The 20,919-nt window shown below is 42.8% G+C and overlaps 1 protein-coding gene across 1 annotated transcript in view; it reads right to left on the minus strand.

Annotated features, from left to right (window-relative positions):
• Window positions 1-5,603: 5,603 nt before the first annotated feature.
• Window positions 5,604-20,919, minus strand: part of LOC139381889 (choline O-acetyltransferase-like) — a 29,325-nt gene continuing 14,009 nt past the window's right edge. Inside the window, exons 5-15 of the mRNA XM_071125741.1 lie at window positions 18,885-18,938; window positions 18,073-18,250; window positions 14,854-15,031; window positions 14,504-14,673; window positions 14,170-14,270; window positions 13,746-13,874; window positions 13,404-13,526; window positions 11,428-11,569; window positions 10,991-11,053; window positions 10,341-10,478; window positions 5,604-7,335 (exon numbers count right to left, since the gene is read on the minus strand). Coding sequence (XP_070981842.1) covers window positions 7,033-7,335; window positions 10,341-10,478; window positions 10,991-11,053; window positions 11,428-11,569; window positions 13,404-13,526; window positions 13,746-13,874; window positions 14,170-14,270; window positions 14,504-14,673; window positions 14,854-15,031; window positions 18,073-18,250; window positions 18,885-18,938 — 1,579 coding nt within the window. The 3' untranslated portion in view covers window positions 5,604-7,032. The remainder of the gene's footprint in view (window positions 7,336-10,340; window positions 10,479-10,990; window positions 11,054-11,427; window positions 11,570-13,403; window positions 13,527-13,745; window positions 13,875-14,169; window positions 14,271-14,503; window positions 14,674-14,853; window positions 15,032-18,072; window positions 18,251-18,884; window positions 18,939-20,919) is intronic.

The raw sequence follows: 20,919 nt of genomic DNA on the forward strand, positions 1-20,919 counted from the left end.
TTCAATTCCTGCATGGGCCACATGTATTGAATATGTGTCCCTGTCCATGTTGACAGTTCTGTTTGTTGCTTTAAGTAAATTAGTCTGCTACTCTTCTTCACTCCACTCTACTCTACTCTGCTCTGCTCTAGAACACTGTTTCATAACAGAAGCACATAATCAGCCTGTCTCCTAACAGGGGAGAGATGTAAACAACAGTGTAGAGGTCAGCTCTGAGCACCAGTCAGTCAATAGCAGTCAGCAGGTGAGCCTGTCTTTCTGTCTGCTGCGTGGCAGACACCGATCAGCACTGATGTTCCCACATCACCCATCCACAGGTGGGCTTCCTACATCCATGGATCCTAACCTGTCCAAGTCCGTCTGGACTGGTCAACGGCTGCCTCGTCAACGGCTGCCTAGTCAACAGCTCAGTTGGTAGAGCATGTCGCTTGCAGCTTTAGGATAATGGGTTCGATACGTAAACTATATGCATGCATAAAATCAAATCAAATCGAATTCAAATCAAATCAAATGAATTTATATAGCCCTTCGTACATCAGCTGATATCTCAAAGTGCTGTACAGAAACCCAGCCTAAAACCGCAAACAGCAAGCAATGCAGGTGTAGAAGCACGGTGGCTAGGAAAAACTCCCTAGAAAGGCCAAAACCTAGGAAGAAACCTAGAGAGGAACCAGGCTATGTGGGGTGGCCAGTCCTCTTCTGGCTGTGCCGGGTGGAGATTATAACAGAACTTGGCCAAGATGTTCAAATGTTCATAAATGACCAGCATGGTCCAATAATAATAAGGCAGAACAGTTGAAACTGGAGCAGCAGCACGGCCAGGTGGACTGGGGACAGCAAGGAGTCATCATGTCAGGTAGTCCTGAGGCATGGTCCTAGGGCTCAGGCCCTCCGAGAGAGAGAAAGAAAGAGAGAAAGAGAGAATTAGAGAGAGAACACTTAAATTCACACATGACACCAAATAGGACAGGAGAAGTACTCCAGATATAACAAACTGACGCTAGCTCCCCGACACAAACTACTGCAGCATAAATACTGGAGGCTGAGACAGGAGGGGTCAGGAGACACTGTGGCCCCATCTGAGGACACCCCCGGACAGGGCCAAATAGGAAGGATATAACCCCACCCACTTTGCCAAAGCACAGCCCCCACACCACTAGAGGGATATCTTCAACCAACAACTTACCATCCTGAGACAAGGCCGAGTATAGCCCACAAAGATCTCCGCCACGGCACAACCCAAGAGGGGGGGGGGGGCAGGAAGAACCCAGACAGGAAGAACACATCCGTGACTCAACCCACTCAAGTGACGCACCCCTCATGACTAAGTCACTTTGGATAAAAGCGTCTGCTTAATTAAATATCATTGTTATAATAATAATAATAACACACACTCTACCACATTCTCAGAAATAAGGGTACAGTTAGGGTACAATTTTGTTCTATGGGGTACAAAAATATCTAAATGTTAAGGTACATGTGTGGATAATCTAGTATAATGGAAGATTTTGTCTCCGGTACTGGAGCATTGTCACCTTCCAAGACTTGTTGAGATGTTGTGTTGTCAAGTTTTACTTTTCAGCTCTTCTCAGTTGGCTTCAGGTGCTGTAAGGTGCCTCAATGTGGGGAGAGTGACATCCATCATTTTATGTAGTCATTTGTACAAATTCATAGAATTTATATAATTAAATACAGTATCATAACTGAATGTTTCCCAACTCCGGTCTTCCAGTTCCCCCAACAGTACATACTTTTGTTGTGGTCATGGACAAGCACACCTATATACACCTGTCAACTAATCATCAAATCCTTGACAAGTTGAATCAGTTGTGCTTTTGCTGTAGTACAACAAAAATATGTACTACAACAAAAATATGTAGTACAACAAAAATATGTACTACAACAAAAATATGTACTACAACAAAAATATGTACTACAACAAAAAATATGTACTACAACAAAAGTGTGTGCTGTTCGGGGGATTTTATTTATTTAACTAGAAAAGTCAGTTGAGAACAAATTATTATTTACAATGACAGCCGACAATGCTGGGCCAATTGTGCACCACCCTATGGTACCCCCAATTACAACCCAGTTATGATACAGCCTGGAATCGAACCAGGATCTCTAGTGACACCTCTAACACAGTGCCTTAGACCGCTGTGCCACTTGGGAGTCCATTAGTATTCAAGGACTGGAGTTGAGAAATACTGTCATATAATATTTCAACTTAGATAGTTCTCTGGAAAGCTCCAGAGCTCATAGGCTTCCTGGCTGTTGTGCTAATGTGAGGTACAGTTTCACAGTGTGTGTATCTCTCTCACATTGTCACGTTCTGACCTTAGTTCCTTTGTTTTGTCTTTGTTTTAGTATGGTCAGGGCGTGAGTTGGGGTGGGCAGTCTATGTTATTTTTTCTATAATTTGGGATTTCTGTGTTTGGCCAGGTATGGTTCTCAATCAGAGGCAGCTGGCAATCGTTGTCCCTGATTGAGAACCATACTTAGGGAGCCTGGTTTCACCTTTGAGTTGTGGGTGATTATTTTCTGTTATGTGTATGTCACCGGTCAGAACTGTTTCGTTTCGCCTTTGTTATTTTGTTTAGTGTTCTCGGTTTAATAAATATATGATGAACACTTACCACGCTGCGCTTTGGTCCTCACCTCATTCCAACGACGGCCGTTACACACATAAAATAATTTAGACCCAATCAGATGCCAGTGGAACTAAGCCGTCTGCTGTTTTGACGGGTTGGCTGACAACGTCACGAAAATGAAGCAGACAGCATCGTGAAGACAGCAGCATCGTGAAGAAGACAGACAGCATCGTGAAGAAGGCGCAGCAGCGCCTCTTCAACCTCAGGAGGCTGAAGAAATTCGGCTTGTCACCAAAAGCACTCACAAACTTCTACAGATGCACAATCGAGAGCATCCTGGCGGGCTGTATCACCGCCTGGTATGGCAACTGCACCGCCCTCAACCGTAAGGCTCTCCAGAGGGTAGTGAGGTCTGCACAACGCATCACCGGGGGCAAACTACCTGCCCTCCAGGACACCTACACCACCCGATGTCACAGGAAGGCCATAAAGATCATCAAGGACATCAACCACCCGAGCCACTGCCTGTTCACCCCGCTATCATCCAGAAGGCGAGGTCAGTACAGGTGCATCAAAGCTGGGACCGAGAGACTGAAAAACAGCTTCTATCTCAAGGCCATCAGACTGTTAAACAGCCACCACTAACACTGAGTGGCTGCTGCCAACACACTGACACTGACTCAACTCCAGCCACTTTAATAATGGGAATTGATGGGAAATGATGTAAATATATCACTAGCCACTTTAAACAATGCTACCTTATATAAATGTTACTTACCCTACATTATTCATCTCATACGCATACGTATATACTGTACTCTATATCATCGACGGTATCCTTATGTAATACATGTATCACTAGCCACTTTATACTATACTATGCCACTTTGTTTACATACTCATCTCATTTGTACATACTGTACCCGATACCATCTACTGTATCTTGCCTATGCTGCTCTGTACCATCACTCATTCATATATCCTTATGTACATATTCTTTATCCCCTTACACTGTGTACAAGACAGTAGTTTGGAATTGTTAGTTAGATTACTTGTTATTACTGCATTGTCGGAACTAGAAGCACAAGCATTTCGCTACACTCGCATTAACATCTGCTAACCATGTGTATGTGACAAATAAAATTTGATTTGATTTGAAATGAAGCGCTCATCGATGTGGCCGCAAGCCGCGTATTGTTATGATTCTGAACGATCAGATAGCTAGCAACAATGACAAGAAGTTGCCATTTAGGGAATAGTAGGTGGCTTGTTTCAGCTTGTTTTATCTTGTTCTTTATACCATGTCTTGTTTTGACTGATTTCATGTCAATGCTAATATTGGCTAGCTAAGTAACCAACAACTGTAACAATGTATTTGAGAGACAACAAGTGCTCATTGTGCAAATGGATTTATGTTTTCAATAAACATTGAGACTAAATATAGTTTACATGTTGTCAAAAATCTAAGCCAACCTCGTCTGTTTTGCCCCATAGTTGTGCACGCATAGGTTTTGTGGCTAAACAACCAACCCGTCTATGGAGTGGGTAAGACATTGAAATTGAATGAGTAGAATAGAGATACCCATTCAAGTCTATGTTCTGTGATGGGTGGACCGGTGGCCATTTTGAATATACCAATGAATGGATCTCCATTCTAGTTTTGATATTTCTATGGGTTAGAGATGTGACCTTAAAATACACACCGATTGACTCAGGCAAAACAGGCTGGTTGTTATACCTCCAATTGTTGTGGCAGTTGACACAGATGTTCATTAGAGAGACTTACGACAGTATACTGTAGGCTACTCCCATACACTTTATATTTAACAGATTGTGTCCTTGTTTGTCCCAAATGGCACCCTATTCCCTATAGAGTGCAGTACTTACATGTTAGAGCGTTACGTAGGGAATAGGGTGCCATTTGGGATACACTCGCACTCTTGCACCCCCATTCACAGCTGAGGATTGACCTAGGAATTGAGTGTGTTATTCCAAGGAGAAACTAGCCTCGTGATATTTTGGAATTCATTTTATTTATTGCAGTATTCTCTACACAGCAAAAGGTTACAATATATTCTCGTAAATATCTCCAATACAATTCAAGTGCGTGTATCATATCGGTTTTTGGATGAAAATAAATGTATGTATTTAACTACAAAAATAAATAAGCTTTTCAATGTTTTACTAGATTTGTATGCACTCACTGAAAATTCAATTGACTATATAAAATAAATACAATTGATACAGCACAAACTACAGTACTCTCCCTATCACTAACGATAACATGAGCATGGATTTAGGGCTCGATTCAATCTGTAGCACTGAAGATCTGCATTGTAGCATGGTTGAAATGTAAAGTTCATTTCCGATTGAGCTGACATGCATTGTTTACCGTGAATAGAGGAAAGGGGAAACATTGCCTTTAAATGTGAATCAAGCTATAACGCTGATATTCTGCGCTACTGCAATCAGTATCAATCAATGCCTTAGATTCCATAATATGAGTGGAACCACACATTAGACCATTATCAATATATAAAGTATTTATCCCAAATGGCAGCCTATTCCCTATATAGTGCACTACTTTTGAGCAAAGTCCTGGTCATTAGGAAAGCAATCAAAATATGAAACTCAAAAACCAGCATATCAACACCACTACTACATTCCTATTCATTTCCATACGTCACACAAACAGGTAACACATTTCTTCTTCCACAGAATCACCACATCCACTTGATGAAACGGTATGAGACAATCCTGCACATCATCTCTACTACCTATACCTACGGAAATATCTCTAGAAATACTGTACTGTAAGCATATCAGTCAAAAGTTTAAGGCAAATCTGTTTATGTTTTGTATGGACTCATATACAGGTACAACAACAAGCAGACATTTTTGTATCGATTTTTAAGCTTTTTTAAGTGCACTTAACGTGCATCTCTAAGACTTTTTTTCCTCATTGTGCATGCATAGGGAACTAGAGAGAGAAAGGAGGACAGGGTGAGGTATAAAGTGAGAAGAAGTACATCTGATAAAATACTTGCACTGTCACCTGGTTCACATTCAAATGTCCAGCAAAATACATTATTAACACAAAACAACAATAACATGTAACAGCAACAATGAACATTTAAACTCTTGACTTCGATATTTGTGATAGTAATGAAACATTTACAAGGACAAACTGACAGGTTTTGAACATGAGACCATCATCTAAAACATGCAGGGTTTTGCTTGTTACAATAAGACACTTCTCTATTACACACAAGAGGACATTACTGTATTATATGTTCTAACATTCTACATTCTACTGTGACCAAAATATTGCTGAATACCAAAAATAGCTAAGATAATGAATAGATTTCATATGAATTGCCTGTGCAAGCCTTGCTGCGTAAGCTATTTCATTATTGCACAGTAAAGCCTTGAATGACTGTATTTGACTCTTAATGTTTCTACACTACTACTGGTATACTATAGAAACATACACACAATGATTCACGTTACATTATCACCACTTAGTGAGTAAAGCTCAGTTCATCCTACTGAACGGATGCAGTAAGGTAACACAGACATTTTCATTACTCAAACTATTGCGTCACATATACACACATATAGGACATGACAAATATGGTTCACAGCACAAATATACTGATACATAGCAACGATTGCTACTGAATTAAGAATCATTTAAGTATTTTTTTTCTCAAGCAATGAGCTCCTGTATATCCGTCAACTGTTATTCTTCACATATCATTTATTTCATATAATTTCTTAACAAACGTAAGTAAAAAATATAGAACATTAAAGTGCCTGTCATCCTTTAGACTTTACCTGATAGAAATCCCTTTTTGTCATCGTCCTTATATTGACGATCTTAAACCTAGTTTACTTTAATCCCATTAGTTACAATATGATTGTTTGCATGACAAATGTGAATAATGGTATATTCCGGTATATATTTAGGAGTTGTTTCAACAAAGCTGATGAATATATGTTGAGCGTACATACACTGAGATCATTTAGGAGCTAGTTCATTCATCCTCTCGGTGAAGAGGAGCTGTCCGTCACTACAGTGCTGAAATAGCAGGCATGGCTTTAGTTTCCTATTAGTAGACCAGATATCTCTGCTCTGTCTTGACTCCCACACAGTATCAAGGATGAATGAGAGTCTGCAACTATGTTTTTTTCCATGTTTAATTCTTTGTAGTCATTACAGCTAAATTATTAACTCTTAGTTTTATGTACATAGTTACATAGTTAAGGCTTCATATTTTCTGATTGAATTGAGAGAATAAGTCGTAAAACAAAAACCTGATTGCACAAACATGAAAATACACACAGGACAACTAGTTAACGCTCCTTTTACGACATACCGGGATGCGGCGGAAGTTGAGTGTGACTCTGAAGCCATCATAAGCTACATTGGTATGAATTACTTCCCTGTTTTCTGAAGTGTGCTTGGAAGCTTGCTGCCTGCTCCTTGGTTATTCACAACCGCCTCCGAGGCAGCAGGAGCAGCGCTGCTCTGAGGCTTATTACTCTTCCTGCACAGATCCCTCATCTCTACGAGGCCCTCGTCTAGAGCCTTGATGAACACTGCCGAGCAGGTCTCGGTGCTACCGTGGAAGCTGGTCACGCTGAAGAGGAGGTGGTCTGACTGGGGGTTGTAGCAGCACCCGTAGCCGTTAGGAACAACCGGGCCATAGCAGCAGAACATCTCCACTGTGGTTGGGACCTGAGGAGGATGTATACCAGTTAATACCCATCTACCAGTGGTTAATACCCATCTACCTGCCCCGTTATTCAGGGCAGATGGGGCACCCTTTTGTTGTCTGTTTTGCATGTTATTTTGGCATTAATACGTGACACATATCAGTTTGTAAACAATGTAAATAATCATTCAGTTAATAAAGCCGCATACAAGCATGGTCTCTTTTTTGCTTTCTTGTGTAAGGCACCTCCCAAATGCAGGTGTTTCATCCTAGATCAGTGCTTTCTGTGGTGGAGGGGCAGCCAGCGGACAACCCAGAGTGTAGGGATTGGTAATGCCCATCCAAGAAAGCTCAAGATCATTGGATGCAGATAAAATGACGTCAAATCTACCGTAGCTTTGATTGGACTGATCATGTCAATATCATACTTTCAAAATCTTAGCTGGCAAGCTAGACAAGCAGTCATTATCATGAATCAAGTCGACAATCTACTGGCAAATCCTTTTCAATCCTTGTCATTTGAAGAACAATTATAGATAAAACGCATCGGTGCTCATCGGCTATTGGACATAAACATTCACATTCAACAATGATGGGTTGGAAGGAATCAGGGGCTAACTGCAAGCATTGCAAAGCAGTCAGTAGCCAGCTATTCAGTGGAGAGGGTGTGTAGTCCAAGTCTGGGTTTAAGGGTCACTTTTCCAAGCTTAAAAGGATAAACATTCACATGCAACACCATGGACCAGAAAAGGTTGAATACATTGGCCATGCTGTCAATCCAGCATGACTTCTGCCACGTTCAAAACAACTGGAAACTTGGAACTGGGAAATCTCAGACTTCAGTGAATTCAAGACAACTGGGAACTTGGAAAAAAACGAGTTCCGACTGAGAAAATATGTTTTGAACGGTCATCCAACTGGGAATTCCGAAGTCGGGAACTCGCGCCTCTTTCTAGAGCTCCAACCTGAAGATCACTGACATCATGATTCGACCATGTTTTTTTCGAGTTTCCATTTGTCTTGAAAGCACCATAAATCCAGAGAATGCCAGGCTTTCCAGAGAATGCCAGACAAGGACCGCCGCGCCACCTTCCTGTTCAAGTGAGCACAGCAGGGGGTGCCGGTACGGAGTCAATGTGCGCGGGTACAGGTTAGTCGAAGGTAGTTCAGGCAATTTGTACATGTAGGTAGGGGTAAAGTGACTAGGCATAGATAATAAACAGTGAGTAGTGGGGGGGGGGGGGGGATAATGCAAATAGTTTGGGTGGCCGTTTGATAAATTGTTCAGCAGTCTTATGGCTTGGGAGTAGAAGCTGCTAAGGATCCTTTTGGACCTATACTTGGGGCACCAGGACCGCTTGCCGTGCAGTAGCAGAGAGAACAGTCTATGACTTGAGTGACTGGAGTCTTTAAAAAATGTTGGGGCCTTCCTCTAACAACACCTAGTATAGAGGTCCTGGATGGCAGGACGCTTGGCCCGAGTGATGTACTGGGCCATACACACTAACCTCTGTAGCACCTTACGATCGGATGCCGAGCAGTTGCAATACTAGGAGGTGATGCAACCGGTCAGGATGCTCTCGATGTTGCAGCTGTAGTCCACGATCAGCTCCTTTGTCTTGCTCACGTTGAGGTAGAGTTTGTTGTCCTTACACCCCATTTCCAGGTCTTTGACTTCCTCCCTATAGGCTCTCATCGTTGTCGGTGATCAGGCCACTGTTGTGTCGTCAGCAAACTTAATGGTGGTGTTGGAGTTGTGCTTGGCCACGCAGTTGTGGGTGAACAGGGAGTACAGGAGGGGACTAAGCACGCACCCCTGAGGGGCCCCGTGTTGAGGATCAGCGTGGCAGATGTGTTTTTGCCTTACCACCTGGGAGCGGCCCGCCAGGAAGTCCAGGATCTAGTTTCAGAGGGAGGTGTTTAGTCTCAGGGTCCTTAACTTAGTGATGAGCTTTGTAGGCACTATGGTGTTGAACGCTGAGCTGTTGTCAATGAACAGCATTCTCACATATATGTTTATTTTGTCCAGATGGGAAAGGGCAGTGTGGAGTGCAATTTCAATTGTGTTATCTTTGTGGATCTGTTGGGGCAGTATGCAAATCGGAGTGGGTCTAGGATTTCCGGGATGATGGTGTTGATGGTGTTGTTTGAGCCAAGACCAGCCTTTAAAAGCACTTCATGGCGACAGACGTGAGTGCTACAGGGCAGTTGTAATTTAGGCAGGTTACCTCCGCGTTCTTGGGCACAGGGACTATGGTGGTCTGCTTGAAACATGTAGGTATTACAGACTCGGTCAAGGAGAGGTTGAAAATGTCAGTGAAGACACTTGCTCTGAGTACACATTCTGGTAATCCGTCTGGCCCCGCGGCCATGTGAATGTTGACCTGTTTAAAGGTCTTGCTCGCATCAGCTACGGAGAGCGTGATCACACAGTCGTCCGGAACAGCTGGGGCTCTCATGCATGTTTCAGTTTTGCTTGCCACAAAGCGAGAATAAAAGGCATTTAGCCCGTCTGGTAGGCTCACGTTGCTGGGCAGCTTGCGGCTAGGTTTCCCTTTGTAGTTGGTAATAGTTTGCAAGCCCTGCCACATCCGACGAGCATCAGAGCAAGTGTAGTAGGATTCAATCTTAGTCCTGTATTAACACTTTGCCTGTTTGATGGTTCATCAGAGGGCATAGCGGGATTTCTTACAAACGTCCAGATTAGTGTCCCGCTCCTTGAAAGCGGCAGCTCTAGCCTTTAGCTCAGTGTTAATATTGCTAAAATTGCCACTGCCATCTACTCAGGTATACTCAGGTATACTTTAACTAGGGATTTATAAGTAGTTATATAAACTGTTACTGATTACTTAATAGATGATTTATATATATGTAATACATAGTTATAACACAATTGGTTGAAATAATATTATTGTCATCTAGCTGCTTGTCAAATACTAAGATTAGAGGTATGCATGCATGATTTTGGATAAAAGCATCTGCTAAATTGCCAATAGCCACATAGCAAAGCGATGACTAGAGGGTATACCTGACTGGTGGAGAGAATGAACTGGTTACTGGCCACATAGGTTTCATCTGTGAAGATCTCCGGCCTCTCCATCTTGAGCTCTTGTGCGATCTCTCTGAGTCCGAGAAGGTGATTGTCTATTCCCAACCCTGTAATAGCCTGTGAAACACCAAGAACCCTTAGCGCTCCATGTATTTAAGCTAGTTAGGGCCCAATTCAATCAGATCTGTTTTAGCCAACATCTGCATAGCTTTTGGCGGTGTCTGAGGTGGAACTGCGTTAGAGCTGTCAAATCCACAAGTGGCTACCGGCATTATAACTAAAGCGGACATTGCCACTGGAAGCACAGAGTTGCATTAAGAGAAATCCCATGCAGCCTTGTTTACAAGTTCGAACACTGGAATGTGAGATGTAATCTACACCTCGATTAGGCTGATAGAAATCCTCATTATTTAGTTTAATGATTTTCAATTTTGCGTCATTATTTCTATATAGGCTACACTCTCTTGTTCTGAACCTTTAATGCAAGTGGGGCGGGTGTGGCTTCGTGACAAGGATCACAAGAGCAGCGGTTAATGCTTGATCTGATTGAATCTAGGCCTTGAAAAAGATGTTTCTCTTTATCAAATTGACTTATGCGATGGACAGTTTATTCAAATATCTGCACTTACTGTGATTGTGTAATTTGTCTGGGCGTTAATTGCATCCCACAATTGTTTAATCTTTTCAGAATCCTGTAAAATGTAATACAAACAAGATCACAATAAATAATTACATTAAGTCTTATGAGCTAAATATGATTACTCCACTTTGAACATGTTATGAGAGGAGACAAGGAGTCATATGAGAGATTGTGCTTGAAATATGTAGAGGGATCAGCTGCTTGTGTGTGTGTGTGTGTGTGTGTGTGTGTGTGTGTGTGTGTGGGTGTGTGTGTGTGTGTGTGTGTGTGTGTGTGCTTCTGTGCATTGCTTGTGTGTTTGTGGCTGGAACAACGGACTCTCGACTCTGGTGGGAGGGAGGCGGTGGCACCAGTTAAGAGGACATGATGAACAGTATAATGGGAGTAGCCCAGTAATTGGGGGACTAAGTAAGAAAAATGACTCACAGAGAGAGATGCCTTCTCGTCCGTCATGGCCTTCACAAAGGCCAGAGCCTCGGAGGTAGCTGAGCGGATGTTGTCCACCCGGCCCTCATGGAAACGACGGATAGATGCACTTTCATAAGTGGACACCAGCCTTCCATTGCATCTGAGAAATCAAAAAGAAAATATACAGTGGGGCAAAAAAAGTATTTAGTCAGCCACCAATTGTGCAAGTTCTCCCACTTAAAAAGATGAGAGAGGCCTGTAATTTTCATCACAGGTACACTTCAACTATGACAGACAAAATTTGAAAAAAAATCCAGAAACTCACATTGTAGGATTTTTTATGAATTTATTTGGAAATTATGGTGGAAAATAAGTATTTGGTCACCTACAAACAAGCAAGATTTCTGGCTCTCACAGACCTGTAACTTTTTCTTTAAGAGGCTCCTCTGTCCTCCACTCGTTACCTGTATTAATGGCACCTGTTTGAACTTGTTATCAGCATAAAAGACACCCGTCCACAACCTCAAACAGTCACACTCCAAACTCCACTATGGCCAAGACCAAAGAGCTGTCAAAGGACACCAGAAACAAAATTGTAGACCTGCACCACGCTGGGAAGACTGAATCTGCAATAGGTAAGCAGCTTGGTTTGAAGAAATCAACTGTGGGAGCAATTATTAGGAAATGGAAGACATACAAGACCACTGATAATCTCCCTCGATCTGGGGCTCTACGCAAGATCTCACCCCGTGGGGGTCAAAAAAATCCCAGAACCACACGGGGGGACCTAGTGAATGACCTGCAGAGAGCTGGGACCAAAGTAACAAAGCCTACCATCAGTAACACACTACGCCGCCTGGGACTCAAATCCTGCAGTGCCAGACGTGTCCCCCTGCTTAAGCCAGTACATGTCCAGGCCCGTCTGAAGTTTGCTAGAGAGCATTTGGATGATCCAGAAGAAGATTGGGAGAATGTCATATGGTCAGATGAAACCAAAATATAACTTTTTGGTAAAAACTCAACTCGTCGTGTTTGGAGGACAAAGAATGCTGAGTTGCATCCAAAGAACACCATACCTACTGTGAAGCATGGGGGTGGAAACATGCTTTGGGGCTGTTTTCCTCAAAGGGACCAGGACGACTGATCCGTGTAAAGGAAAGAATGAATGGGGCCATGTATCGTGAGATTTTGAGTGAAAACCTCCTTCCATCAGCAAGGGCATTGAAGATGAAACGTGGCTGGGTCTTTCAGCATGACAATGATCCCAAACACACCGCCCGGGCAACGAAGGAGTGGCTTCGTAAGAAGCATTTCAAGGTCCTGGAGTGGCCTAGCCAGTCTCCAGATCTCAAACCCATAGAAAATCTTTGGAGGGAGTTGAAAGTCCGTGTTGCCCAGCAACAGCCCCAAAACATCACCCCAAAACATCACTAGAGGAGATCTGCGTGGAGGAATGGGCCAAAATACCAGCAACAGTGTGTGAAAACCTTGTGAAGACTTACAGAAAACGTTTGACCTCTGTCATTGCCAACAAAGGGTATATAACAAAGTATTGAGATAAACTTTTGTTATTGACCAAATACTTATTTTCCACCATAATTTGCAAATAAATTCATTAAAAATCCTACAATGTGATTTTCTGGATTTGTTTTCTAATTTTGTCTGTCATAGTTGAAGTGTACCTATGATGACAATTACAGGCCTCTCTCATCTTTTTAAGTGGGAGAACTTGCACAATCGGTGGCTGACTAAATACTTTTTTGCCCCACTGTATATAATTACTGTGTATCAATGGAGACACTTCCATAAATTCACTTTATGTGTGACCAACAAAACAAAGTTCCTTGAGGTTTTTGTTGTTTTAAAATGACTGTCATTAATTAGCAAACAATGTATTATAATTAATAGTGTGCTGATACAGTATAATAAGTCTTAATTTATCAAAACAACCTGTTAATGTTAATTTAGATACATTTCATACAGGTGTACTATACCTGTAGAACGCCAGTTGTAGAGCCACCTGTATGTAAGCATCTGGGCTCATCTTCTGTTTCTTGATGAATTCTTTTCCATAGACCTCAAACTTGTGCACATCCATGTCCAGATCTCTAACCAGCCTGAGGAATAGAAAACATTGATGAATATGAAACAACGTTTGGATTCAAAATACATTGGTTATTGTAGTGAGGGGGTAAGATTAAGGGTAGATTACTAGATGGCAGGGCTATGCTGTGTGTGTGTGTGTGTGTGTGTGTGTGTGTGTGTGTGTGTGTGTGTGTGTGTGTGTGTGTGTGTGTGTGTGTGTGTGTGTGTGTGTGTGTGTGTGTGTGTCTTACCTCTGTAGTCTCTCAGCAGAGGCCTTCAGGAGGTCCTGGATGTGAGGTGTGGTCTTCCAGAGCAGTCTGGCAGGAGTAGGAAGCTCCGACACGCTGGTGGCCCTCCCCATCTTGGAGGGACTTCCAGTCCTGTGGAGAGAGCACGTCACATGACTTCCTTTGAATCATGTATTATTATTTATAAATGTATTATTCATCAACAGCATGCTGCTTTATGACAGACCTCAAATAATACAATTTGATTTGATTTGATTAATACATTAGCTGTAAATGTGAATTATCTGATTTAAGATGTATAATGTAATAAACTGGCTGTTAACTATATTGCACAGAACCCACAATAGAACCTTGGGGGATACCAGTTGTCAACTCCACATAAATCTACCACCATAAGGATGCATTCATGTTTTGTTCCTTTGCTTACATAAATTTCATCAGGTATTCAGTACATGCCACCAGAACGATGCCCTCGAAGGGTGAGTGCTCGCACACTGTTCCGCAGACTCCGTCCTCCCCTACAATAAACTGAAATAGAGGAGGGTTACACATCCTACATGGAACTGTCTACGCATCTTTCTATTCCATTCCACGGGCCCAGGGCCTTTATTTATAAGTGTTGATATAGGATCAGGTCAACCCCATCCATATTATCTTATTCTGTATTATCTTCTGTAAAAGGAAAAACTGGTCCTAGATCAGCACTCGGACTCTGAGACACAGTATGAATACGGGTCGTGGTGCCATTGGCATGGCCTTACCTGCATTGGCTTGTCATACCAACGGTTCGCCCCCATCTTCTCATGGCCTCCTCCATGGAGCATCAGCAGGGCTCGGCTGGTATCCCCAACCTCCATCCCACTGGGGTTGTCCAGACACAACACACACAGACACTTCTCAATCACAGCCAATGACTCTCTGTTTACCGAATCTAAGGGAGGGAGGAAGGAAGGGAGACAGACAGACTAGGTGAGTTTATGCAAATATATGTGTTTTCATAGTCTTGCCGAGATTTATTTAGAGTTATTACTATGAGGATATTACTACTTGATATCTGCGTTATTATTATAGTTATGACACAATGCAGACTGAAAGGTGTCTGAAGTGAAACCTTTGATGAGCACTTCTCTAGCCTGGGCCCATTCTGTTCTTCCATCAGACGTCAGCAGACCAAATGGAGGCTGTCTCTCCTCTGAGTTCTCCGCCATCTTCACTATCTTCTCCAACTGGGTTAAGATGTCCATTTCTTTCAGCTTTTTCTTATTTACAACTAGGTCCAACACAAAGAACTGAGAAGAGGAAAAACAAAAATGTTTGGATTAGGATTCATTTTATTGTACCCGAGCGGAAATTTGTCATGAACATGAAAAGGTGTTCGAATATTTACAGGTTAAAACATACATCTGATTTGATGTGCTTTATTACAGGACCTCAAAATAGATTAATCTAAAGTCCTGCTGTACATCGATCCATACGGTAGCAGGCTAACTAAAGTTCTGCTGTGCATCGGTCCACACGGTAGCAGGCTAACTAAAGTTCTGCTGTGCATCGGTCCATATGGTAGCAGGCTAACTAAAGTTCTGCTGTGCATCGGTCCATATGGTAGCAGGCTAACTAAAGTTCTGCTGTGCATCGGTCCACACGGTAGCAGGCTAACTAAAGTTCTGCTGTGCATCGGTCCATATGGTAGCAGGCTTACTAAAGTTCTGCTGTACATCGGTCCATATGGTAGCAGGCTTACTAAAGTTCTGCTGTGCATCGGTCCATATGGTAGCAGGCTAACTAAAGTTCTGCTGTGCATCGGTCCACACGGTAGCAGGCTAACTAAAGTTCTGCTGTACATCGGTCCATATGGTAGCAGGCTAACTAAAGTTCTGCTGTGCATCGGTCCATATGGTAGCAGGCTAACTAAAGTTCTGCTGTGCATCGGTCCATATGGTAGCAGGCTTACTAGAGTTCTGCTGTACATCGGTCCATACGGTAGCAGGCTAACTAAAGTTCTGCTGTGCATCGGTCCATATGGTAGCAGGCTAACTAAAGTTCTGCTGTGCATCGGTCCACACGGTAGCAGGCTAACTAAAGTTCTGCTGTGCATCGGTCCATATGGTAGCAGGCTAACTAAAGTTCTGCTGTGCATCGGTCCATATGGTAGCAGGCTAACTAAAGTTCTGCTGTGCATCGGTCCATATGGTAGCAGGCTAACTAAAGTTCTGCTGTGCATCGGTCCATACGGTAGCAGGCTAACTAAAGTTCTGCTGTGCATCGGTCCATATGGTAGCAGGCTAACTAAAGTTCTGCTGTGCATCGGTCCATATGGTAGCAGGCTAACTAAAGTTCTGCTGTACATCGGTCCATACGGTAGCAGGCTAACTAAAGTTCTGCTGTGCATCGGTCCATATGGTAGCAGGCTAACTAAAGTTCTGCTGTGCATCGGTCCATACGGTAGCAGGCTAACTAAAGTTCTGCTGTGCATCGGTCCATATGGTAGCAGGCTAACTAAAGTTCTGCTGTGCATCGGTCCACACGGTAGCAGGCTAACTAAAGTTCTGCTGTGCATCGGTCCATACGGTAGCAGGCTAACTAAAGTTCTGCTGTGCATCGGTCCACACGGTAGCAGGCTAACTAAAGTTCTGCTGTGCATCGGTCCATACGGTAGATGGCTAACTAAAGTCCTGCTGTACATCGGTCCATATGGCAGCTGGCTAATTAAAGTCCTATGGGTCCTGGTCAAAAGTATTGCACTACATAGGGAATAGAGGGCATTTGGGACGCAACCTGATCAATTGTCCTTGTGACTCAAGGTGGCTCTCTGGCAAAATGGCAGATTCAATCAGTAATTTAATTTAATATTCCATTTCTCCACAGGGATGGCTTCTTAATATGTACCACTGATTGATAGTTCTTGGAATCATCACTAGGTACGGAAAGACTCTCTTTTCCTCGACCTCCCTTTCAGCCTTTTCATGTGGCGGGAGTGAGATTCATTGTAAAAGATAACTCTTGGCTTCCCACCCTAATAGTCATGGTTACTTTAACGGTCTTCACATTGTTTATTGTTTATGTTGATGTTTCTGATGTTTCTGACGTTTTCCCTTTATGAACTTTGAACCATGACCTTCGGAAAGTATTCCGACCCTTCTGCAACTTCTGCAAATATAAAATACCTTATTTACCTTATTTACATAAGTCTTCAGACCCTTTGCTATGAGACTTAAAATTGAGCTAAGGTGCATCCTGTTTCCATTGATAATCCTTGAGATCAAATCAAATCAAAATCAAATCAAATCAATGGTGGCCTCCAACATTCTTAAATGGAAGAAATTTGGAACCACCAATGACTCTTCCTAGAGCTGGCCACCCGGCCAAACTGAGCAATCAGGGGAGAAGGGCCTTGGCCAGGGAGGTGACCAAGGACCCGATGGTCACTCCTACAGAGCTTTAGAGTTCCTCTGTGGAGATGGGAGAACATTCCAGAAGGACAACTATCTCTGCAGAATTCCACCAATCATGACTATGACTTTATGGACGGAAGCCACTCACTCCTCAGTAAGAGGCACATGACAGCCGCATGGAGTTTTCCAAAAGGCATACAGATCATGAGAAACAATATTCTCTGTTCTGACTAAATCTTTTCTTTCTATCTGCATTATTGGGAAGGGCCCGCATTTCACTGTTACCTGTTGTTTACGAAGAAAATTGTACAATTAGATTTGATATAATGCACTACTTTTTTAACATTTATTTATTTTCTCCCCAATTTCGTGGTATCCAATTGTTAGTAGTTACTATCTTGTCTCATCACTACAACTCCCGTACAGGATCAGGAGAGACGAAGGTCGAAAGCCATGCGTCCTCCGAAACAATGTGTCGAGGAAACGCTGGTGCGCGATGAGACAAGGATATCCCTAACGGCCAAACCCTCCCTAACCCTAACCCTAACCCTAACCCTCCCTAACCCGGACAACCGACGAAAATTAGGCCAATTGTGCGTCGCCCCACGGACCTCCCGGTCGCGGCCGGCTGCAACAGACCCAGAGTCTCTGGTGGCACAAGACCACTGCGCCACCAGGGAGGTCATAATGCACTACTTTTGACCAGGGCCCATAAGGATAGGAAAAAGGTGCCATTTGATACGCAATCTTAAGGCGCAATTCAATCCGTAGCGCTAAAGACCTGCGCTACAGCATAATATAAATTTAAAGGCATTGTTCCCGCGTTCGCTGAGACTGCATTCACGGTAAATGCTGCCTACGTCGGCTCAATCGGAAATTATCTTTACATTTCAATCACACCGCTATGGATTGAATCGAGCGCTTAGTCTCTCTCTGACCTGGTTCTTGCATGCCACGATGATGTGCTCCTGCTCAGTCGACCCAGGCTTGTGGATGACGAGGGTGTCCCTCTTGTGGCCGGGCAGACGGTAAGTGTTGAAGAGACGGTAATACTGCTTCATACACAGAGGGGTCCCTGCCAGCTGGCCCCGAGCAAAGTCCACAGGCAACACCCGCCTGTCAGACCCCAAGGCCCAGGAGACACACAGACACAGAGACTCAGACAACCCTCTGCTGCTCTGGAGAGGACATTTATATTCTACATGGTATGTGTACTCTGTTTCTGTATAAATAAATACATATTTGTTTGTTTTATTTTCTAGATGAGGTCTGTGTACTCTGTTTCTATGTGTTATTTATGTTTATGATAAATAGTACACAGGCAACGCCCACCTGTCAGGCAGCAGGCCCAGGAAACACACAGAGACACAGAGGCATGGGACTTCAGACAACCTCAGCTGCTCTACAGGACCGTTTTATCCACTTACATTCTAGATCCTTCAAACTCAACTCTGAACCTCGAAGCCAGCCTCACTGCATTTTTTTTATTGTTCTCTTCTAATCAGGTACTGATTTAGACAAGGGACACCAGGTGTGTGCAATTAGTTATCAGGTAGAGCAGAAAACCAGCAGGCTCTGGACCTCGTAAGATAAGAGGTGAATACCCCTGTTCTAGATTGTCTGTATATTGTGTTTATAAATAAAAGTGTTATTTTCCCCCTTTATATTGTAGAATATAGATTATCTTCATACTCACCTTCTATGGTATAGAATAGACTAGAGTGGACAAACTGTATTTAAGGGCACTCACGTGTCAATACGTTCCTTGTACTCCAGAACTCCTGTGATGAGGTGAGCAGCAAATCTGAGAAGATAGAGAATAGAAAGATACAATAATACATACAATAATATACTCTACAATATACTCTACACTATTCTCTACACTAAACTCTACGATATACTCAGCAATATACTCGACAATATACTCTACACTATACTCTGCAGTATACTCTGCACAATACTCCACACTATACTCTACACTATGCTCCACACTATGCTCTACAATATACTATATAATATACTCTACAATGTACCCCACACTATACGCTGCACTATACTCTGTACGGTGCTCTGCAATATACTCTACACTATACTCTACAATATACTAAATACTATACTCTATCATATACTCCACACAATACTCTACAATATACTCTACACTATACTCTGCACTATACACTATACTCTACAATATACTCTACTATATACTCTACACTGGACTCTGCCATATACTCTACAATATACTATATACTATACTCTACCATATACTCCACACAATACTCTACACTGTACTCCACCATATACTCTACCATATACTCTACTATATACTCTACACTGGACTCTGCCATATACTCTACAATATACTATATACTATACTCTACCATATACTCCACACAATACTCTACACTGTACTCCACCATATACTCTGCCATATACTCTACAATATACTCTGCACTATACTCTACGCTATACTCTACACTATACTCTGCCATATACTCTACCATATACTCCACACTATACTCTACCATATACTCTACAAAATACTCTACAAAATACTCTACACTATACTATACACTTTACTCTACACTATACTCTACACTATACTCTACACTATACTCTACACTATACTCTACACTTTACTGTACACTATACTGTACACTATACACTACAATATACTAGTTTTCTTACTCTTTTCTCCATATATGTACAGTATAGTGGTTAGAGCGTTGGGCCAGTAACCGAAAGGTTGCTGAATCGAATCCCTGAACTGACAAGGTAAAAATCTGTCGTTCTGTCCCTGAACAAGGCAGTTAACCCACTGTTCCTAGGCCTTGATTGTAAATAAGAATTTGATCTTAACTGACTTGCCTGGTTAAATAAATCATTAAAATATGTATTACTGAATTGTAACTATATACTTGTTCTGCATGTGGATATTTTATTCATCCATATCCCTAATTTAAATATCCACATATACTGATTGACAAACAGTTCCAGGCTGTTACTTTAACATCTCCATCTGCTCACGGTGCTTCAAATGCACGCAAGACACACCACAACCCACTCCCCCCTTTTCTCATTGGAGAGCTATAATTACATTTCTACTAGATTATAGGGCTATGCTGTGTGTGCGTGTGTGTGTGTGTGCGTGCGTGCGCGTGTGTGTGTGTGTGTGTGTGTGTGTGTGCGTGCGTATGTCTGCGTATGTGTGTGTGCGTGTGTATTTTTGCGTTCGTGTGTGCGTGCGTGTGTGTGTTTTCGTGCGTGCGTGCGTGCGTGCGTGTGTTTTCATGCGTGCGTGCGTGTGTGTGTTTTCGTGCGTGCGTGTGTGTTTTCGTGTGTGCGTGTGTATGTGTGTGCTTGTGTGTGCATGTGTGTGTGTATCTAGATAAGGAGCAAAACACAGCGCCACGTCAGCCCTGGTGTTTTCTGTCATTTGTCTCAGTGTTTATGTGTTCAAACCCCAGATCAATATACAAAGTGGGCTACACCACACACACACAAACATACACACACAGATACTTATTAAACCCCCCAACCACACATTCACCACCACACCCCTGTATGGAGGCTGAGGATGGGGAGGAGGAGGGCAGCCAGCTAAGCAGGCCACCAGTCTCAGCGGACTGCTTAGATCTTTCACTCCTAATCTAATAAGAGTCTCTGTCGGTCTATTAGCAGGCTGTTCTGGAGGTCCTGCTAGTTTTCACTTAGCTCACTGTGAGCTGACAAAAGCTAATGTTGACTAACAGTACACAGTCTGTATCTGGATGGTCTTGCGTGTG

Source organism: Oncorhynchus clarkii, chromosome 23, assembly GCF_045791955.1.
Source record: "Oncorhynchus clarkii lewisi isolate Uvic-CL-2024 chromosome 23, UVic_Ocla_1.0, whole genome shotgun sequence".
NCBI classification, from domain to species: domain Eukaryota; kingdom Metazoa; phylum Chordata; class Actinopteri; order Salmoniformes; family Salmonidae; genus Oncorhynchus; species Oncorhynchus clarkii.